The following is a 21,608-nucleotide window of genomic DNA, read 5'->3' on the forward strand; positions in this document are numbered from 1 at the left end:
TGCAACGACCGGTAGGATAAGTCCGAAGTGTTTTCATAGAACGACTATCATATATGTTTTACTTTCGATGTAATGATTCTCGCCATATAACGGTCAATTTTGGACGGGACGAACGGGATCGTTATATCGAGCGTCGACTGTATTAACGTCTATACTATATCAGCACCTTAAACCTTTATCGCTATTTCGTGGGTCCTGCTTGCTCTGGATGTGTGAGCACATAAACAATACTTCCTAAAACCATTTAAGAATTTTCCAAGTACTCTTGGTATCTCCGAACCAGCCGCGATTTATTGTGTATAGAAAGGAAGTTTTAAGTAAAGAAAAATCTGCTTTTTTAGTGCATATTTTGCCACTTTTTTAGCGCATATACAATCGAATCTCATTTTAACGAATACCGTTGTAGCGAAAATCTCGTTTTAACGAACACTTTCTAATTCCCACCAGATAAGTTTACATAGGAATAATGCAAAATACCCGGAATCAATTTATAACGCAATTTCGTTATAACGAAGTGATTTCTCCTTTCTCTTGGAGTTCGTTGCAACGGGATTCGGCTATAATTCGGGCTCTATATACGAATAAAATATTATTATTATAACTAAAACAGGTTTTTAAAATTAGTTGAGATTTTTTTTAAATTATCAATTTTTTCGGCCCACTTGAAATCTAGTTTTGAAGTAAATGGGGCCCCAGGAAGCAATTGAGTTTTACGCCCTTTGGCTTAAGGGCAACAAAATATGTTCGGGCTTTGGGTTCCGGAATGTGTTAAGCCGGTCCTTTATGCAACAAATAGGCAACAAAGAGAAACTTTTATTTATATGTATGAGCGAGCCACAGAGCTAGAAAACTCAGGCACAGAACCACCTAGTGACGTATTCACAGGAGGGGGAGGGGCTTAGTGGGCTATAGTCCTGGGCTGAAAGTTTAGAAGTGGGCGACAAAATTTGTATAACCCTCAATGAACCCACCTCTGCCCAGACAGCTAGGGGGCTAGATCAGTGAGTGACTAAGAAAGGGACCTAGAGAGTTATGAATGATTTCAGGGCCCTGCTGTTGAGAAGCACTGATCTAGAGCGTACGCAAGCTTGTGAATAGAGAAAACAGTGACCTAGAGAGGGGTGCAAACATGCGAATGACCAAACGAGTGACCTAGAGATTGTGAAAGCATGCCAACGACCAAAAGAGTGATCTAGAGCGTGTGCAAGCTTGTGAATGGCCAAAACAGTGACCTGGAGTGCGTGCAAACATGTGAACAAAAAAAAGTGACCTACAGAGCGATGGAGCAGGTCTGTGAGTGACCTAGAGCACGTGCAAGGATGTGAATAACCAAAAGAATGACCTAGAGCATGTGAAAGAGTGACTCAGCAATGAACCATGTCAGTGAGCGATCGAAAGAGTGACCTAGAGCGAGTGTGGTGACCAAACTAATGTGCAAGCATGTGAATGACTAAAAGAGTGATTTAAAGAGTGCGTGAAGATGGGAGTGACCAAAAGAGTAACTTAGGGTCACAGGTGTACTTGCAGGAGTAGGGGGGGGGGCAGGGAGGGAAGAGGCCAAATGGATTATAGCACAGGGTGGCGAATTCGAGGAAAGGAGTCAAGAAAATTGGACTAGAATGAGGAAAAGGGCGGGAAAATTCGTTTAGCCCACGGGCGGCAAAAATGCGCATCTGGACCCCACCCCCTCAAACATTTAATGTTATATACACTGAAATCATGATATAAAAACAATACAGACGACGCGTTAACGATATTTTATTGTTCTACATCATCTGAAATGACACACTTTCGTTGCAGATATTGCCAAATGCTTCGTTGTTCGCACTAAGCGAGATGAAAAATGGCGCTTGGGCTTCCGTACGGTTGCCATGTGGGGGCAGGGGAGGCTTAAAATGGTTCGTTGAACGGATATTCCGGATGTTCCAACATCCTGCAACATGGAAAGAAAAAAAAAGAAATTAATAAATTCACCCGAACCCAGCTTACCTTGACAGCCGCTTAATCTTTCGAACCAACCCCAACGTTGCCACAGTGGTGGTCGGCTGAAGTTGGTTTTCTGTGGTTCCCAACTTCGAGGCGCGAATTCGAGCCGATGTCCCCCGCCCCCCCGTTGGAAAGTCTCGCCACAAAGAGCAACGATGCAATTATTTCAATCATTACTCTGCGCTCATAGTTATAGATGGCAGCGCTGCACATAGCAGGCATTACACAGAAATAGACCTCGCGTTAGGTTCGAAACGCACGGCTTCCGGCATGGTCTTGGTCTTCTTCGACCACCTGCTGAAATATCTTCCTTGAGACAGAGCGGCGGGCATGATCTGATTAGGAGGAGGAGGAGGAGTCGCTTCATCCAGATATCTCTAAAACAAGGATGCTCAACCCTTAGGGGAGTGCTGGCCACTCGAATGATCTATAAATATGTCACGGATCACTTTAGTAATCTGGAAATGCCCCATGGGTTAGTTAACTGATCTGGAACTGCACCACGCGGCACTTAAATGCGCTGGACTATGTCGCGGGTCACTTGAAAGATCTGGAAGAGTGCCGCGGATCACTTGACTGATTTAGAAATGGGCCGTGGGCAGCTTACGTTCTCTAGAACCATACTGCGGGTCACTCAAATAATTCTGGTAATTTTCCACGGGTGACTTGAGTGCTATACAAATGTGCCGCGGGTGGCTCGAGTGCTCTACAAATATGCCACGGATGACTTCAGTGCTATACAAATGTGCAGCGGGTCACTTAACTGATCTTGCGGGGAAGGGGGCACTTAAGTGCTCCGGAACAGTGTCACGTGCCACTTGAGTGATCTGTAAATATGCCGTGGGTGACTTAAGTGAACTGGAAATGCGCCGCAAGCCGTTAAATTTCTCTGAAACTGCGCCGCCAGTCGCCCAAGTGTAAACGTGCCGAGTGTCTCATTTTCACAAGTTTGAGGTAATGGATCACAACCGATGACTCCGAAAGCCGCATTTGGCCCGCGGGCCATGGGTTGAACATATATGCTCTAAAGCACTCGTGAACTGCGAAACGGGGGAGGGGGTGGGAAGAGGACCCACTCCATTTAATAAGGTTGATCAGGGGGAGGGAGGACTGAGGCATCCTCACGAGCTTGTCATAATTGATGTTAATTGTATATTAAATTTTATTATGGGATCCCTCACGAAACAAGTAAACAACCACCTCAGTAAATGGTTAGGTTCCCCGGAGGCACCCGAGTCCTCAGAGACAATGTGCATATATCACCGAGTGTGACAGAGTCTGGGTGTCTCTCGATTCCTATCACTATCGCTGTCACGAAACAAGGCGGGTCTCGTGCTTGTGCAATTGTGCAATTAGACGTATTTAGAAAGGTGTTAAGAAAGCTGCGGGGCAGGATGAGAGAAATTTGTCGTTCGATTCGGTATATCCACCACTGAAACATTTTGCGAAAGTCAATAAGGAAGAATTCATCATCTTTGCCCAAGAGTATTGAGAAGACACCAACGAATAAGGCAAATACACGAAAATACAAAAAGTCCGAATGCATTTCGACACCAGTGGGTGTCGTCTCGAGAGGAAAAATATCTAACCACTAGTCACGCTGAATGAATTTCCCCCCACTTGGGTTGAATACCAAATCGCAACGCTCGGTTGCTCAGCGGATAAAAGTACGTCTGTTCATTTCAAACGTCGTTGGTCAGACAACCCAAGTGGGAAACTCGATCAGCGTGAGTGTGGTTAGATATTTTTCCTCTCAAGACGACACCCACTGGCGTCGAAATGCATTAGGACTTTTTGTATTTTCGTGTGTTTGTCTTATTCGTTGGTGTCTTCTTAATAGTCCATAAGGACCTCTGAACTCGTTGAGACGATCCTGGTTTAACGGAATGGTTAGGTCGCTGAGCAAAAACTCGCTGAGCAAAATCCTAAATAGGGTGTTTCCTGTACATTTCTGCATGATTATACAGGGTGTCCTGTAAGTGCTAATGCGCGGCCTTTATCTCATCAACCGTCCTTCGTGCAGGTATGATTTCAATTTATAAAATGCTCAAAAGACGTTCAAAAACTACCCTGTACCAATTTTGAGAGTGAAAATATTCAGTTTGTCACGAAATAAAATAAAATAAAATTTTTTTTATATGATCCCCTGTGCTCTAACTTCCAATTAGAAAGTTGTTGCCCTGCCTTTTGGGGCCATTCAAGTATCACGTAAGCAGATTTTCAGCCATTTTTGACCCCATCCCCCCCCCCCCCCCCCCTGTCAGCAAAATTTCGTCAGCAACTTAGAATATTTCATATCTTCAGGGTGGTTAATGACGTAAGCAACCTTGAAACCCCCCCCTTCCGTCACCACAGATTAGCAAATCCGAACCCTTCCCCCCCCCTCGATGCTGACGTAATACTTGAATGACCTCTTTCTGTTCCCACAAAACAGATCCCATGTTTTTAACTGCAATATTCGGAGAGATATTCAAATTCAAAAATCGTTAAAAAAAGTTGGTGAAGGACGGCATAAACAAAATGGAAAGGAGCGTAGTGTCCATATTAGTTTTTTTAACTGTTCTCTCATAATTTTTCTCAGATTTTTGAATTCAAATATCTTAGCGAATATTGCATTGGCATATTTTTCTTCTTGGCCTCAGGAGATTCGGGGCAAAAACTTACTAATTGGAAATTAGAAGACGAAGGGACCGTATAAAAATTTAGATTTTTTTTATTTTGTGACACACTGTATTTTCACTCTGAAAACTGGTACAGGGTAATTTTTGAACGTCTTTTGAGCATTTTTTTAAATTGAAACTGTACTTGTACGACGGACAGTTGATGAGATGAAGGCCGCATTAGCATTGACAGGACACCCTGCAGAAGGCTATTTTGATTAAAATGCATTCAAATAGATGTCAAAGTTATGCTTGACATCCACATTTTTTCACGGATATCTTCTTCAGTCACCTCGTTGGGTATTTTGCCTGTTGTGGTCTTTGTATTTGTATCTAGAGATGAAATTTTTTTTAAATTTTTATGCCGCTTTTCCATGGTCCAATTAACCAGCTGTTTATGGTGAAATTTTTGACAAAACCCCTTAATGTATAACCTGCTCAAAATAAGTCTATGATAAAATGGTAGTAGTTGTTCCGTCCATGTGGTGACAAACGTGGTCGTCGAATATTATAAACAACTTACCCTGGCACATAAGTGAAATTGCTAATGCGGTTTTTGGCTGCTCCCATCGATTTCAGGACATTCATGTCGTCACCGGACAAAACAAAATCAAAAATCTAAAAAAAAAAAAGAAATATAATTCTGTGATACAACAACCAAATATAATGTACAATACAATGTACAATATAATATCAATAAAATGTACAATATAATATCAATAAAATGTACAATATAATATCAATACAATGTACAATATAATATCAATACAATGTACAATATAATATCAATACAATGTACAATATAATATCAATACAATGTACAATATAATATCAATACAATGTACAATATAATATCAATATGTACAACAATCAATACAATTTTGCATAAAAAGAAAACTAATGATTTTGTGAAGCTACTACACTGGAATCTCGATAACTCGACACTTCAAAAGCATCGACGAGCATGTCGACTTAAGCCAGAGGTCTCCAACCTTTTTCTAGTCGCAAGCACTGCCTTTACCCATCACCAAAAGAAGAGCACCCTCACGGCAAGTTTAACATACGAATGCATAGAATCAGGATGATTTCAATCCTTGAACGCGATTTGTACAAGGCATTTAATTGAACCGTTCACCGAATCGGGCACGAGCATTGAACACTCTGGGAGCATCGTGGAGCTCGCGAGCAACGAGTTGAAGATGCCTGACTTAAACTGATGAGAAGTTATCGAGGTTTTTCATTTGATCTCACCCCACTTCAGTTTTTGAATACCATCTATGTTATGCACATGCACTTTGTATACAGGGTGTCCTGTAAACGCTAATCCGTCCTTTATCTCATCAACCGTCTGTCGTAGAAGTAGAGTTTCAATGTCACAAAAATGTTTAAAAGGTGTGCGAAAATAAGTGCGTGTATAAAATTTTTGATTTCTTACTTTTTGACGTACTGTATTTTCCCTCAAAACGAAGTATGCGCAACATACTTCATTGAAGTGTGTGTGTGTGATACTGGAAGTTGAAATGGTACATGCGTGACATCGGCAGTGCAAGTGAGTGCAATCGTCAATACATTGTAATTTTCACCATTTTGTTCACAATAGATTTGAAGTCGCAGTTTCTTCATTACTTTCTTTTTTTTTTTTTCAAACCGAGCAATACTCAGGTCTATCACCATCTATGGGCGATTTACTACCTAGTGAATATTTCAGTGCTACTACTACTACTAAACCAGACACATGCACCTCGTCCATATTCCTCTGCTGAACCTATAACGAATTGGTACATGTTGGAATGTGCGTGTACGTGTAGTGAAACCAGGCGTGTGAAGTTCGTTTCTGTGTAATGCTTGTTATGTGTAGTGCTGCCATCTGTCACCAGTTTTTCTAACTATGAGTGAAATGTGATGATTGAATGATTTATCGTTGTGTAGGCCTGTTGCTCTCTGTGGCGAGACTTTTTAATGGGGAGATCGGCTCGCATTTGCGCCTTGAAGTTGGGAACCACAGGAAGCAAACTTCAGCCGCCCATCACTGTGGCGACGCTGGGGGTACGAACCCAGTCTTAATTACTGCACTTATTGCCCCCATCAAAGCTTCTACGGAGAAGTTGGAATCATCGTGTATACAAAACTGAATACTTTTAACCCAGAGATCTCTCGAACGAAGAACAGACGTCAATCACTTACGTCGATATTTTGTTTTATTCGGTCTGGATTCGAACTCTTCGGTATCACAACGATGTCGCGTTGAACCAAATATCGAAGAACAATCTAGAAATTAAAAGAAAACAAAAAACCGCATGTAAATCAACGTGTATATCTATCCAACACACAGTAAGGAATGACCTGTCCCCGAATATTTCGAAAGTATAACAAGCTATACCTGAGCTGGCGTCTTCTTGTGCTTCTGGGCGAGGGATTTAACTTTCGGATCTCCGAGCAAGTTCGGTACCTGTACTTCCCTGTTGGAAAACATAAGGGGGGGGGGACACACACACACATATTTATTCAGTAAATTCAACAACTTGCTAATAGTAAATTTAAATTCTTTATCACGGTGAAGGCCTACTGTAAATTATCGGGGGGGGGGGGAGAGGTGAATTGCACACAAACCTGTGTCATTTTGAATCATGTCGGTAGTACTGCATGTGTGCTTTACGTCGCATGTCGTGTAAACGGTCCGTAATTTCATTCCAGACAGCAATGAATATGTAGAACAGGGGTTCTTAACCAGGGGTCCTTGGGGAGATTTCAGGGGGGGTTCCCCTTAAATTTGGAAGAGAAAACAATTAACTCATTGTTTTATATTGCTGTGTATGCATTGAATATTATTTTGTTATATTTCATTCTGCTGTTGGCACAGGAGCTCCGTGGGCTTTGACATCTTATTGAAGGAAAGGGGTCTGTTGAACACAAAAGGATAAAAACCCCCTGACGTAGACATTCATCAAAATACGCTGTGCGCGGGAAAAATTATGATCGTACGAGTTCAAGAGACTACACTATATTTCCGGAAGTCTGTCCTTTTTTGGAGTTTCGACATTTTTCTCGAATCTATAGAAAAATACTGGGCAAATCGTCCTGAAATTTCGGTCACATGACTGTACTATGACTGTACTCCCAATTTCCAGTGAAAATTTAGTCACATTCATTTAAAGAACTGACAGAAAATTAAATAAGAAAAAAATATTTTTGATCAATCCGGTATAATAAGAATCTGCAAATGATTTGTAATTATCACAAAATATTGCACTAACTTTGTACAACACTTGTGTGCATTTTCGTGAGAACAGAGCGTATATTAACGAAGATTTTTTTTTTTTTTCAGATTTTTTTTAGATCACGGAGATTTATTTTTCATAATTTAGATGCAAGATATATATAGTGCAATGCTTGTATAAAAATTCCAGTTGAATGTCGTGAAAATTCAGAATGCTGTATGCCACATTGTGAGCTGTAATTCAAGTTACTGGCTGAGAGTACCTGGATGATGAGGGGGTTTTTCCCCCGCAGATTGGTATTTCTCTATTATTTTCTGTCATTTGATTATTTTGTTCAGTTTCTTCATTTTGGCATCATACACATATGCTATGTTCATGTGATCATTCGCATAGAGCTGTGGACTTATTTTTGAAATAATCAACTAACATAAAATAATCGAAATACCAATTTCTGGGGAAAACCCCTTATCATCCAGGTACTCTCAGCCAGTAACTAAAGTTACAGCTGACGATATCGCGTATATCTTTCTGAATTTCCACGACATTCAACTAGAATTTTTATATAAGCTATTGTATATCTGGCATCCAAATTATGAAAAAATAAATGAAACAGACATTTTCTGCGCATGCGCGATTAAAAATTATTTACTAAAAATACTCATGTCATTGAATAGAAATTTATCAAATTCTAAATTTCTATACATGGTATCTCATGTACAGTGCAAGATTTTCGGTGAATTTCATGAAAATTTGTTGAAAACTCCGAATGTTATAAGCAAAAAACATACAAAGAAAATTGGGATTTTTATAGAAAACATTTATATCTACGTGAATATACGTGCTGCTCTCACGAAAACGCATACACGTCTTGCACAAAGTTAATGCAATATTTTGTGAAAGTTACAAATCATTTGCAGTTTCTTATCATACCGGGGATTGATCAAAAACCATTTTTTCTTATTTAATTTTTTGTCGGTTCCCTAAATGCACTCGTGATTAAATTTTTATTGGAAATTGTGAGCACAAGCTGTAAGGTTCACGTGACCAAAATTTCAGAACGATTTGCTCAGTATTATCCTAGAAATTCGAGAAAATGTTTAAACTCCAAGAAGGGATATAGACTTCTGGCAATTTAGCGTAGAGATTGCCAAACGTTCTTTAATTTAAAAAATAGTGAATGAACTATCGATAAATAACTTCAGGAAAAAAATGTAGATCTTTTTTTACATTTGGTAACACTTCTTGAAGTAATCAGGAAGGCCAGGATTTCCCAGAGGTGAATAAGCAGTCATGGATATGCCGTTCTTCCTGCAGAAATCGTGCAGTTCGTACTGGGGCAGGAAAGCGTGACACTCGACCTGTGAACGATTAAAACATCGATAGCCATTAGATATCTGAGCCATCGAAAACAATTTCCAATACCAACATATGCAGGGCTCCGTTACTCATAAGTTGGGGCACTGGGCAAACATGAATTTTTGGACTCCCCTTCATATAAAGGGTGTCATTTAAGTGCTAATGCGGCTTTTTTCATCAACCATTCGTCATAGAGGTGTGATTCCAATTTAAAAAATGTTCAAAAGGCGTTCAAAAATTTCCCTGTACCATTTTTGAGAGTGAAAACAAATACAGTGTGACACGAAATAAAAAAAAATTCAAATTTCTATACGGTCCCCATGTCCTCCAACTTCCAATTAGAATGTTGTTGCCCTGTATCTCCTGAGGCCAACAGAAAAAATTCCATATTTCCAAGTGGAATATTCGTAAAGATATTTGAATTCAAATGGGGAAAAATGAAAGAAGAACTAACTCTCCTTTCCATTACTTATGTCCTTTCCCCCAACTTTTCTCTGATATTTGAATTCGAGTATCCCAGTGAATATTGCACTTAGAATATTTTTTTGTTGTGTGTGACCACAGGAGAGCAACAACTTTCTAATTGGAAGTTGGAGGATACGGGTACCGTATAAAAATTTAGTTTTTTTTTGTGACACACTGTATTTTCACTCTCAAAACTGGTACAGGGTAATTTTTCAACGGCTTTTAAGCACATTTTAAATTGAAACTGTACCTCTACGAAGGATGGTTAATGAGATAAAGTCCGCATTCGCACTTACAGGGCACCCTGTATAGTGCTCTTTGAGTCATAGCTACAGGGTATTATATAGCACAACTATGTATTTTCCTATTAAAATAAATTCTGAAGTATGAAGCGGCATTTGCTTGCTTTGCTTCTTCATCAGGGTATTCTGTTTTGCATTCAAATTTCAACGAGATGAGAAAGTATGTATGCAGAACAAACTCTTTAAGTTTTTGAATTTTGGTTGGTCCCTTAAAGTTTTTGGACTCTGGGCACATCCCCGTTGTTCCATTTTAGAAACAATCTCTGGTCACATGAATAGACTTTGAACAGTGAATTTATGAAATGTTTTATTTGCGTTAAAGACGGCACTACAAAAGCGTCGCTCTCTATCATAACGCCCTATAAATGTCAGGCACGAAATGTTTCAGGGGAATAATATATCATACCTGAAGGTTGGCTGGTTTTATCCTCGCGGTGTCCAAGATCCTCTGGATTTGCTTCCTGTTGAAGTTTGACAATCCAATCGACTTGGTCAGGCCTTTATCGACTGTCGACTCCATCGCCTGGATTGATGATAAATAAATAGAATGTAATCGTGTGACACCATACAGGGTGTGCATAGCTAACAGCATGGCCCCCACATCCTGGAGCAGGGCTCCCAGGCCAGGATCTTCTGCGGGGCCCCATTGTCATTTCCACTTTTTCTCCGGTTTTAAATGTAAATATCTCGGTCAGTATCGCAGTTAAAAACAAGGGATTTTTTTTGTGTTGGGCTCAAAAAAAGACTGACCAACAACTTTCTAATTGGAAGTTAGAAAAGAAGGGAACCGTGTGTGTGTATAAAAATTTAGATTTTTTTTTTTGTTTTTGGACACATTGTTGCTCCACTGGCACAGGGTAATTTTTGAACATATTTTGATCGTTTTAAATCATACTTCTACGACGAACGGTTCATGAGATATTGGCCGCATGAGCACTTACAGAACACCCCGTCAAATAGTCTTGTATCGGTAAATATTAGTCATGAAAAATGGATCCCAATTAATGCAAAGAATGTTCTCTATTCAAAAAAACTCTTACTTTCCACGTACTTCGGAGATCCATGTCAGGACCTTTCATAAAAACACCATTTTCTACTGGGAAATTGTCCAAATCATCCACTCGTTTCTGGAAGTGGGAAAACACACAGAAATTACAAATTAAAAAAACAACTTATTTTGAATTTCGAAGAATGGTTTCGAGCGAATATTCGTATAAAAGAAGTGTGTTTTTAGATTTTTGACAATGTGGTTTTTTTATAACGTTTATTGGACAAACGGTTACGTGTTTTGTGCGACCAAGGAAAAATCGTGCTCTGCGACACCAAATCCTTTTTCTATTGTTTGACCCCTTTTAACGTCACCTTCGCCCACAACGTCAGTTTTTTTAGGTCCTGCTAGCCGTAACTAGTAAAAAAATTTTATTCGTTATTAAGTCACTCCCCGCTGATGAAGTCATTTTTATTCGGTCCCCAGGGGTGACGTTATACCGAAGTCTGGCAATAACATCAATTAAGACAGTGGTTTCAAACGGTGTGTCGCGTGGCACTTTTGGGTACTTGGAGATCGGAAAGGGTTGCCGCCAACTTCCACAGATATTATTTTCATAACTTCGGATTTTTGTATACCAAAAACTTCCCGAATAACACAATATTTAAAACTCAGTCCATCGCATGGCGACATGACCACAGAAAAAGATTGCTACCGCAGGGAGTCCCACATCAAGGGGTTAGCGACCAACCTCTCGATGAGTACAAAAAAGGCTGCCATTCGGAATCGGCAATAAATTATAGATCCCGTTCTAATTAGTCCTCGTGTGCAGAAAATGACTAAATGATACGGAAGAAGTTTTAATACAATGGAAGAAAGAAAATCGAATTGACAGATTACTGTATTCACTAAGATATCAAAAAGAAAGGATTTGTCCAAATGACAAGGTTGAGTCCAGAATGGAGAAGGATTTGGTCACTCAGAGCACGACGATATCTGTCTTGGCCGCTCAAAGCACGACGATATCTATCCTGCCGCATAAGAGCACGACGATATCTATCCTGCCGCACAAGAGCGACGATATCTATGTTGGCCGCACAAAGCACGACGATATCTATGTTGGCCGCACAAGAGCACGACGATATCTATTTTGGCCGCACAAGAGCACGACGATATCTATTTTGGTCGCACAGAGCACGACACCGATCAAACAGTGTCTTCATCAAAAATGTGTTTTTTCAAACACTGTTCTGAGAATACTGGCCTTACATCAATGGTTTTCAAAATCGCTCTTCATTACGATGATTTTCATAAAAATGTTCCCCACGGCAATGTGTAGTTTTACAGTGCGCGATGTGATGGGGGTTTTCCCCCCTAAAGAATGATATTATAACAATGTCTCTACACATAAAAGAATGTACATAATGTAACATAGTTTAAGGATATTAATTAGTTATAATCTTACCTCAGCATAGAAAGGACAGTGGATGAGATACAGATCGATGTAGTCCAGTTGCAACTCTGACAACGACTTTCGTAAGTAATACTCGACGTATTTCTCCGCCATTCCTGAGGGTGGTAGCTGCGAGACATAGATAGCGTCAAGAATTACTGTACATATCAGGCGAGTCAGTTCACCCAATAAAACATCAAAATATCTCACGTGTAATCTACCCAGAAAGTAGTTGAAGTTTGCCATATGGCTGCATGGTCCAAGACTTGCATGCTCACTAAAACTTTGTGATGAGCGACTAATGTTGCATGTGAAAAGCCTGAGTAGACAATTTTTTTTGCTATAGTGGAAAAAACCACGGTAAAAACCATGCTAAAACCGCACCCGGCAAAGATAGATTTCGCCATATTTTTGACAGTGTGTGTGTGTGTGTTAAAAATCTAAAAAAAATTAAAATTTAAACTTTCACTTTTATGAATCAAGTCCTGAGATTGTTAACTTTATACAAAGGTGAAACTAATTATTTTTACCTCTGGAATGAGCCGTTTTCTTTTCAATGAGACAGAAAGGATGGAGATAAACATGAATAAAAACCGTTTCTTCAAAATCGCGTGTGTTGCGGGTGTGTGTTGCTCGTCAAACAAGTTGTTAATAACGCATATTTTTACTTAATGAAACCCATCAACATGAATGCTAATATAGGCAGTGGCGTCGGAGCCGGGGCTACTGTGGGTACTCCAGCACCCACGATAATTTGTGACGTGGGTCTGAGCACCCCCGACATTTTATTCAAAAAACCAAATGTCCTATATAAAGCTCAAGACGAGCACCCACAGCTTCGAAACAGTTCCGACGCCCCTGAATATAGGAGTGAATGAGTATGGAGCAGTGTTTTCTATCGAGCATTTACCCAAATACCCCTTGGTCAAAACTCTATTCCACAGCTGCTTATATCTTGCAGGAAACCTTTTAAAAACCACTTATATAAGGGATGTATATAGAAAGAAGGAATTAACAGGGCCGCAGTGTGCCTCTTAGGGGACCCGGGACAGGCTTTTCCTTGGGTTGGGGCCTTTCTCGAAAGAGTTATTATGAAAAATAAGCGTATATTTTTAGGGGGTTCCCCTATTTGGCTTGGCAGTGACCCCGGTTGCTCCAGCCTAATTGCGGCCCTAGGAATAAATTTTGGAGGTTTAGCACAGAAGTCAGGATGCCGAAAACTTCTGCTCGTTGTATTAGTTTTGATAAGGGTCAGTGAAGTTTTGTGCTTGTTGCATTCTATATAAAATAGAGATCACTATCATAGACTAAGCTCGTAGTATTTTAATTTTTATTAGAAAATTATAAAAAGGGATGTCAAAGTGTGAGGAATTTGTCCGTATGACAACAAAGCTACCACAGCCAGGATGAAAGCACATAATAAGGAAACACTATTATAAACCTTGTATTATTGGTTTTTGTAGAAAATGATAAACTTTTCCCCTGCTGGCCAATTTGATAATCTCCACAAACAAAATTTAAATTCACCACCTATAAGAAATGTTAATTTACGTTGTTCAACAAACTTTGAATATGCTACGCACAAAAGGACAATTGCGAATGAAATGGTGTGAAAAAGCAAAGTTCTTTTTTTTTTGGCATGTAGCATTTTTTTGTTGTTATTGTTGTTGGTAAGGAAAATTTACTCGTTAAAAAACGTGCTTAAACAGTTTTGCTCAAAATATACACCGTTTACACGAGTTCCTGTACGTGATATTATCTCTCTGGGCGGTCAGCGGTCATGTCTGTCTGTAAGTCATATTGCATACATATAATGATACGGTAAATGTGATAAACGTTTATTATGCACACTTATCAGTCGTATTGGTAAGTTTGATAAATTTATCACTTCTTTACTGGTGAATATGCATAGGGTTACCAGGTTAGAAAACTGAGAAGGACGCTTGCGCACGCACCCTTTGATAACATTTTTATTCCAGTTTTCACAACAGATGACGCCACTACACTGACCAATAAAAGTAGCGGGTTTCTTTTTTTTTTTTTTTTTGGAAGAAAAGTGGCACCATCTGTTGTGATTATAGCCACTATAATAAGGATATGATATCCTTATCAAGACGCCTTAGTTGTGATTAAGGCGACTTGATATTTTATTATTTATATATATTTACTTTATTCTAGTGGCTATAGTTGTGATTATCGGGGAAAATGACGTCATTAAGGGTGCGCACGCAGGTTCTCCTTTCACAGTTTTCGAATCTGGTAAACCCGCCCAGTGCCGTCTTAACGCATGGGCCCACCCGGGTACGGCCCGGGGGCCTCAAGAGAAGAGGGGGCCCCACAAAATTGAGATATTGATTGAAATTTTCTAGAATTAACGAGGTGGAGCCTCAGAAAAATCACTTGGCCCGGGGGGCCCATGATGCTCTTAAGACGGCCCTGAACCCGCCACGCAACGATACTTTTTTTCAAGACCGGGTAACTTTTCTTTCCGAGTTCGCCTCGGCATAGAGTCTCGAACATATGTCTCCTTAAATTCTCCTAATTATTTTAAATTTGAATTACTCTATACTGTATTATAATCCATTTTTATGCACATAATTTTTCTCGATGATTTCAGTACGGAAATATTTTCCATCAGGCTGTAACTAGACTGGAGAAACCGGGGTACGGCCCCGAGCGGAATGGGGGCCTCACATAAAAGTATACACTTATCCCTTTAAGACCGAGAAATTTTTGAAAACATGAATGTTAAGTATTTCACCCACACGATCGATCGAGTTCGGTCTTAAAGGGATATTTCGTAACCTTTGCAAGGGTCCCCCCCCCCCAAGATAAAGTCTGCCACTGGCACCCGAGAGGGCACGTTAAGGCCCAGTTTTCCATAACAATATTAATATTACTTAAAGAACTGAAACATGGAAATTACCTTAGTGACTATGAAAAGATCGCTTCGCTTGATTTTACCTTCGCTGAATATCTTCTTCAGGGTTTTGCCTATGAATTTCTCGTTGCGGTAGGCGAAAGCCGCGTCGATGTGCCGATATCCAGCGTCCAATGCGGCCTTCAGGCTCTTTTCGAGCTCGGCCTCATTATCGGCCTATAATAGAATTTTTCACATTTAATAAGTATCGCAAATCTTAACACACGCACTGTTTTTTCAACCTGTGGTCCGTGAGAATTTTATAAGGGGTCCACGAGATCATTTTCGTTTACTACCATTGCAAGGAATGACACATTTTGTTCTGAAAAATTGTAATTAATTCATTTTTTTTATGATATGCAAACAATACAATACAAACAAAAACAATACATTTTTAATTTTATTGTAGGGGGCGTTGAAGTTGATTCTTTGGCGCTACAGAGGGCCCACGACATCAAACAGGTTGTAAACACTGTCTTAACAGATTCGAAATATTACAGCGTTTCTCAATCTATGGTCCACGACGATGGCATAGGTGGTCCACAGGTAGACTTGATAAAATTATTCATCCGTTATAATTGGTATTAGTAACATCCATATGGTGAAAATAAAACTACACCTTCATATTTAGGTTCGGCACACATAAGCGAGGACAATGCAGGAAATTGCGATCTTAAATTCGGGATATCACTAAATTTTGCCAAAAATGCCAATTTATTTCTTTAAATGAAATTTGTTAGTTATTGTTGAAATTGCTGAAGGGGTATGGAAATAAGGGCTGCTAAAAATCGCACTAAACAAAAATATATTTCACAAAAAAATAATATTCAAATGATATGACCATGTTTCGTTGAGGAAAAATAGTTTAAACTGGGATCTTTTAAATAATTATCCGTAAAATACGGGACATGCCACTTGTCTTTAGAAAAAATTATCAAAAATATAGGCACAATCACCGATCTTAATTAAAATTGCGGAAAAAAAAACGTTAAACCTGACAAATATATGAAATGGTCATTTATAATTTTTACCATAATTATCATAATATAATTTATATTACGAAAACGCTGTGCGTATTACGATATTAGTAATTATTAAAACTTCAAATTCGTATCGTTGAAAAAACGGGACAAATGAAAAAAAAAATCGGAACAACGAAAATAACGGGTATGTCCCGCAATATGGGACACGAGTGGTCCGTCAAATTGCTTCAGACATTTTACTGGTCCTGGTTTACAGAAAGGTTGAGAAATACTGGAATAATGAAAGTAATAATAACAAAAATAACCGGGATTTTTTTATAATGTTATGAATTTTTATAAAGTCTGAATTTCTATCCTCTTTGCCGTTATGTGAATTTTCGCCTCCGCCAACCCCCTAACCTAGAATCCCTTTATACACGAAAATATATGAAGGCGTCTTACCCTAACCCAGAGGTTCTTAACGTATGGGTCATAACCCAAACTTGGGTCGCAGGGACTCTTGAGATGGGTCATGAGATCCCACTTCAATCCAGGATCAATAAAAAAAACTCCTAAATTATGCAAAATGCTTCCAGAATTGATGAAAGATAATTCTGAAATTAATGAAAGATAATTCTGAAATTAATGAAAGATAATTCTGAAATTAATGAAAGATAATTCTGAAATTAATGAAAGATAATTCTGAAATTAATGAAAGATAATTCTGAAATTAATGAAAGTTAATTGAAAATGATAGAGAGGTAGTTCCAGAAGTGGTGAAAAGTATCTCAACAATTAATGAAAAATAAATCAAGACTTGATTAAAAATACGCATAAAATTAATGAAAGATTCCAGAATTGATGAAAAATAATTATAAAATTAATGAGACAAAATTATACTGAGAAATAATTTTAAAATCAATGAAAGGAATAATTTGAGAATTCAAGATATACAGAAGACTGGATGTTGTGAAGATATTTATTATTTGAGATGTTAATTTTTTAAGGAAGGAAAAAACTCATCTCTGCCTCTACCGGGAGTCGAACCCGGGTCCCTCGATTGCCGGACGAGTGCTCTGACCACTAAGCTACAGAGGAGCTCAATTAACATCTCAAATAATAAATATCTTCACAACATCCAGTCTTCTGTATATCTTGTATTAACAAGTGGAGAGCGACATTCATGTCAATTTGAGAATTATTGAAGGCTTTCAATAATCTGGGGTCCACTGTTGGAGCTCAGGCCCTGTAGGCCCACCTATTGGCAACATGGACTGGGTTTTACTAGATTCGGAAACTAAACATTTTGTTAATCAGAAATATTTAACAAGAAGTTTTAAATTTTAAAAGTAGCTGAGATGGGTTGCGAAGCTGATCATGTTGTTGATTTAGGGTCGCGGCTGAAAAAGGCCTATTCTGAATTTCTCCTTTCTCTTTCCTGACTTTCTTCCCCACCATTTTGCCCCTTTTCTCGAATTCCCACAATTTTTCTCAGTTCTAAATTTTCGACTTTCCCTCTCTGTCCTCCTTCCGGCCTCCTTCCCTGCCAGTTCATGAATTTTTTGCCCTATTGCCTTTGTTTCTGCTCTCGATGGTCCCAATCAATATAGAATCCGAAATTAATTTTTAGAGGAAAATGAAAAATAACTGACCTGCCATGTCCCTAAACCGACTAGCGGCATAGAATGACCATTCCATAACTCTGCGGACGGGACCTTTACAGCAGACATTTCCCAGGACTTGAAAGTTGTTCGAATAAACAGTGAATGGCGTCACCGAATGAATGACTAGCAGGAACTAGAGCTCCTTGAAATACCTTTATAGCAGGAAATAGTTCGCACACGCGTTCAAGTTCAGGCTTGAATTTGTTTTAGGAAAAAACCAAATCACGCTCTCCATATCCAAATGACGATCAAAAGTATCAATGCGCGGTTTCCGTGAAGTGGCGTATTGGGACGTTGCGCCATTTATACACGTATAATAATTAATTATCATGACAGGACAAGAAAATAACTGTTTGTGACGTGTGATCTTTATTCCAGAATGTCTCGCAATAACCTCAAAGCATGGCACCCCCTCCCCCACTAGGGAGAAGGCGACAGGGTTTTTGCTAAGTGCACAGAAATCAATACCAATGAATTCATTAGGAAACCGATATAAGAGGCCTGTTAAAAGTTGGCCCGATGGCCTAGTGGCCATCCGATCATGAGTGTAGACCAGGATCTTCTGAGCGATCTTCCTCGAAGCTTCTTTTCAAGTGGCCCGCTGAATAAAAAGAAAGCTTACATAGTTACTGAATCTATGAAATACTGAAAAAATCTCAATGAGGAAAGGTATTTCAAACTTGTGCTTGAAGAAGTCATTCCAAAAAATTATTTTCGGAAAACGTATCAGAACTGAGAGGGAAGTAATTTCAGGATTTTTCATAATTTTAGAATTAACGAGAGAAATTATTTAATAATAAGTAAAAGAAATAATTTCAGAATTAACGGAGATCCATATTTAATGTAAAAATAATTTCACAATTTGTGAGCTAATGTTTTAACGATATGGTAATATTTTGTTCCCTTATGGTCATAGAAATGTAAATAAACTCATTTCAAAGCATTTACAAAGACCTCATGCTAATTTGTTAAACAGTTATTGCTTTCATTAATTCTGAAATTGTTTCTTACATTAGCTCTGAAATTACTTCTTTCATTAATCCTGAAATTATTCTGAAATTATTTCTGAAATTATTTCTTTCATTAATCCTGAAATTATTCTGAAATTATTTCTTTCATTAATTCTGAAATTATTTCTTTCATTAATCCTGAAATTATTCTGAAATTATTTCTGAAATTATTTTTTTCATTAATTCTGAAATTATTTTTTTCATTAATTCTGAAATTATTTTTTTCATTAATTCTGAAATTATTTCTTTCATTAATTCTGAAATTATTTCTTTCATTAATTCTGAAATTATTTCTTTCATTAATTCTGAAATTATTTCTTTCATTAATTCTGAAATTATTTCTTTCATTAATTCTGAAATTATTTCTTTCATTAATTCTGAAATTATTCTGAAATTATTTCTTTCATTAATTCTGAAATTATTCTGAAATTATTTCTTTCATTAATTCTGAAATTAATTCTGAAATTATTTCTTTCATTAATCCTGAAATTATTTCTTTCATTAATCCTGAAATTAATTCTGAAATTATTTCTTTCATTAATTCTGAAATTCTGAAATTATTTCTTTCATTAATCCTTAAATTATTCTGAAATTATTTCTTTCATTAATTCTGAAATTATTCTGAAATTATTTCTTTCATTAATTCTGAAATTATTTCTGAAATTATTTTTTTCATTAATTCTGAAATTATTTCTAAAATTATTTTTTTTCATTAATTCTGAAATTATTCTGAAATTATTTCTTTCATTAATTCTGAAATTATTTCTTTCATTAATTCTGAAATTATTCTGAAATTATTTCTTTCATTAATTCTGAAATTATTTCTTTCATTAATTCTGAAATTATTTCTTTCATTAATTCTGAAATTATTCTGAAATTATTCTGAAATTGTTCTGAAATTATTCTGAAATTGTTCTGAAATTATTTCTTTCATTAATTCTGAAATTATTTCTTTCATTAATTCTGAAATTATTTCTTTCATTAATTCTGAAATTATTTCTTTCATTAAGTCTGAAATTATTCTGAAATTATTTCTTTCATTAAGTCTGAAATTATTCTGAAATTATTTCATTCATTCTTTCAATCATCTTAAAACCATTTCTTTCATGATTTTTGAAATTACTCCTTGCGTGTAAATTCTAAGACAACTTCCATTAATCTCGAAGCGATTAGTTTCATGAAAAGTCCCCCTCCCCACACCCCCCACCCCCGAAAAAAAATACTCGAGTCCCAGGCCTTCGAGCTTGCTAATTGGTTTTCAAAATTGGTTGAAATTAAGTACAAATTCTCAAATCGTAGATTAAAAATTGAAATATTTCCCAATTTCTACGAATAAGCCGCAACTGTGCTGAGAACTATATTTTTTGAGCGGATAAACACAACACAATCTTGAACTTATTTGTTCGGAAAGCGAAAATGCGTGATTTGGCAAGGTCATCAAACAATAGGTGCAATATGGTTAATTGCGTACTCAAAATCGCAATTTGTTACATCATTGCCTTGAATCTCGGAATCGCTTTCTCACGATAGAGTATTACTATTCAGATCGCAAAATTTACGAGGGAATGAATCACTCGATTGTCCAAACGATTCATGAGCTGCAGATATCAATAATCATATCACTGTTGGCTATCATTGTTCATCCGTCTCTATTTTTGGCGTTATCATTTTTCCTCGAATGGCGCATTTTTCCAACTTCTTTGTGACCATGGATTGATGTTTGAGGAAGTTACTGAAAAACCTGAATTTTTTTCCAAATATTTCGATATGGCGTAAGAGCGCGCAATTTTTTTCCGTGAGCGTGGAAAACTTGAATGTGATTGGCCGTGTGACGTATTTACAGGTGGGCTTAGCGAGTTACAGCCCAGGGCGGCAAGTTCAGAGGGGCGGCAAATATGAAGAAAGTTGGTGGAATGAGCGAAGGGGGGGGGGGAGCAAATTCGTATGAACCTCAATAAATCCACCTGTGCCCAGAGAGCTAGTATAGGTCAATGAGTGACCTAGAGAGCTTGCAAGCACGTGAGTGAGCAAAAGAGCGATGACTTGGCGCATCAGCAAACATGTGAATGACCAAAAGAGTGTGAAACCTTGTGAAGGACCGAAGCAGTGACCTAAAGCCCTTGCAAGCATGTGAATGACCTAGAACATAGTTTCCAAATTTTTTTCTCCCATCGCCCCCCAACGCAATCTAACCCATAGGATCCTATGTTATGCCCGTTGCTTCTACCGCCCCCTCCCCCCACTGGAACATTCCATCTCCCCCAAGGGGGCGCTAACGCCCACGTGGGGAATCACGGACCTAGAGCATGTGTAAACGTGTAAATGATCAAGAGATTGACCTATAATGCAAAGAACAATGTCAGTGAGTAAACTAGAGTGTGTATACAAGCGTGTGAGTGGTAAAAACAGTAACAGAGAGTGTGTGAACATGACGAAAAGAGTGACTTAGTCACAGGTGTGCTTGCAGGAGTGAGGCGAGGGGAAAGCCAAGTTATAGCACAGGTTGGCGAAATCAAGGGAAAGAGTAGTCAAGAAAATTAGAGTAGAATAGGGGAAGGGCGGCACAAAATCACTGGTGGATCATTTTTGTCACACCACGGTCATTTTCTGCACACGAGGGATAA

At 38.2% G+C, this 21,608-nt stretch overlaps 1 protein-coding gene across 1 annotated transcript; it reads right to left on the reverse strand.

The window, feature by feature from the left end:
• Nucleotides 1-1,738: 1,738 nt before the first annotated feature.
• LOC149087767 (aldo-keto reductase family 1 member A1-like) lies at nt 1,739-18,102 on the reverse strand. The gene is made up of 10 exons (XM_089231871.1): nt 17,963-18,102; nt 15,355-15,525; nt 12,441-12,557; nt 11,028-11,114; nt 10,394-10,510; nt 9,092-9,222; nt 7,027-7,105; nt 6,831-6,914; nt 5,170-5,264; nt 1,739-1,933 (listed from the first exon to the last, which is right to left on the reverse strand). Exons 1-10 carry the CDS (start codon nt 18,038-18,040, stop codon nt 1,891-1,893), a joined length of 1,002 nt encoding a protein of 333 aa, XP_089087997.1. The 5' UTR covers nt 18,041-18,102; the 3' UTR covers nt 1,739-1,890.
• Between the last annotated feature and the right edge of the window lie 3,506 nt (nt 18,103-21,608).

The sequence above is a fragment of the Pholcus phalangioides genome, unplaced genomic scaffold (assembly GCF_987345545.1).
Source record: "Pholcus phalangioides strain wild (caught in Gottingen) unplaced genomic scaffold, Ppha-v1.0 ptg000004l_1, whole genome shotgun sequence".
NCBI classification, from domain to species: domain Eukaryota; kingdom Metazoa; phylum Arthropoda; class Arachnida; order Araneae; family Pholcidae; genus Pholcus; species Pholcus phalangioides.

Excerpts from the sequence above, each read along its gene's own strand:
- LOC149087767 (XM_089231871.1), bottom strand. The coding sequence starts at position 18,040 with ATGTCTGCTGTAAAGGTCCCGTCCGCAGAGTTATGGAATGGTCATTCT. Across the intron at positions 12,558-15,354 it reads ATCTTTTCATAGTCACTAAG|CTACCACCCTCAGGAATGGC; the intron begins GTAATTTCCATG and ends TATGTCTCGCAG. Across the intron at positions 1,934-5,169 it reads AATTTCACTTATGTGCCAGG|GATGTTGGAACATCCGGAAT; the intron begins GTAAGTTGTTTA and ends TCCATGTTGCAG.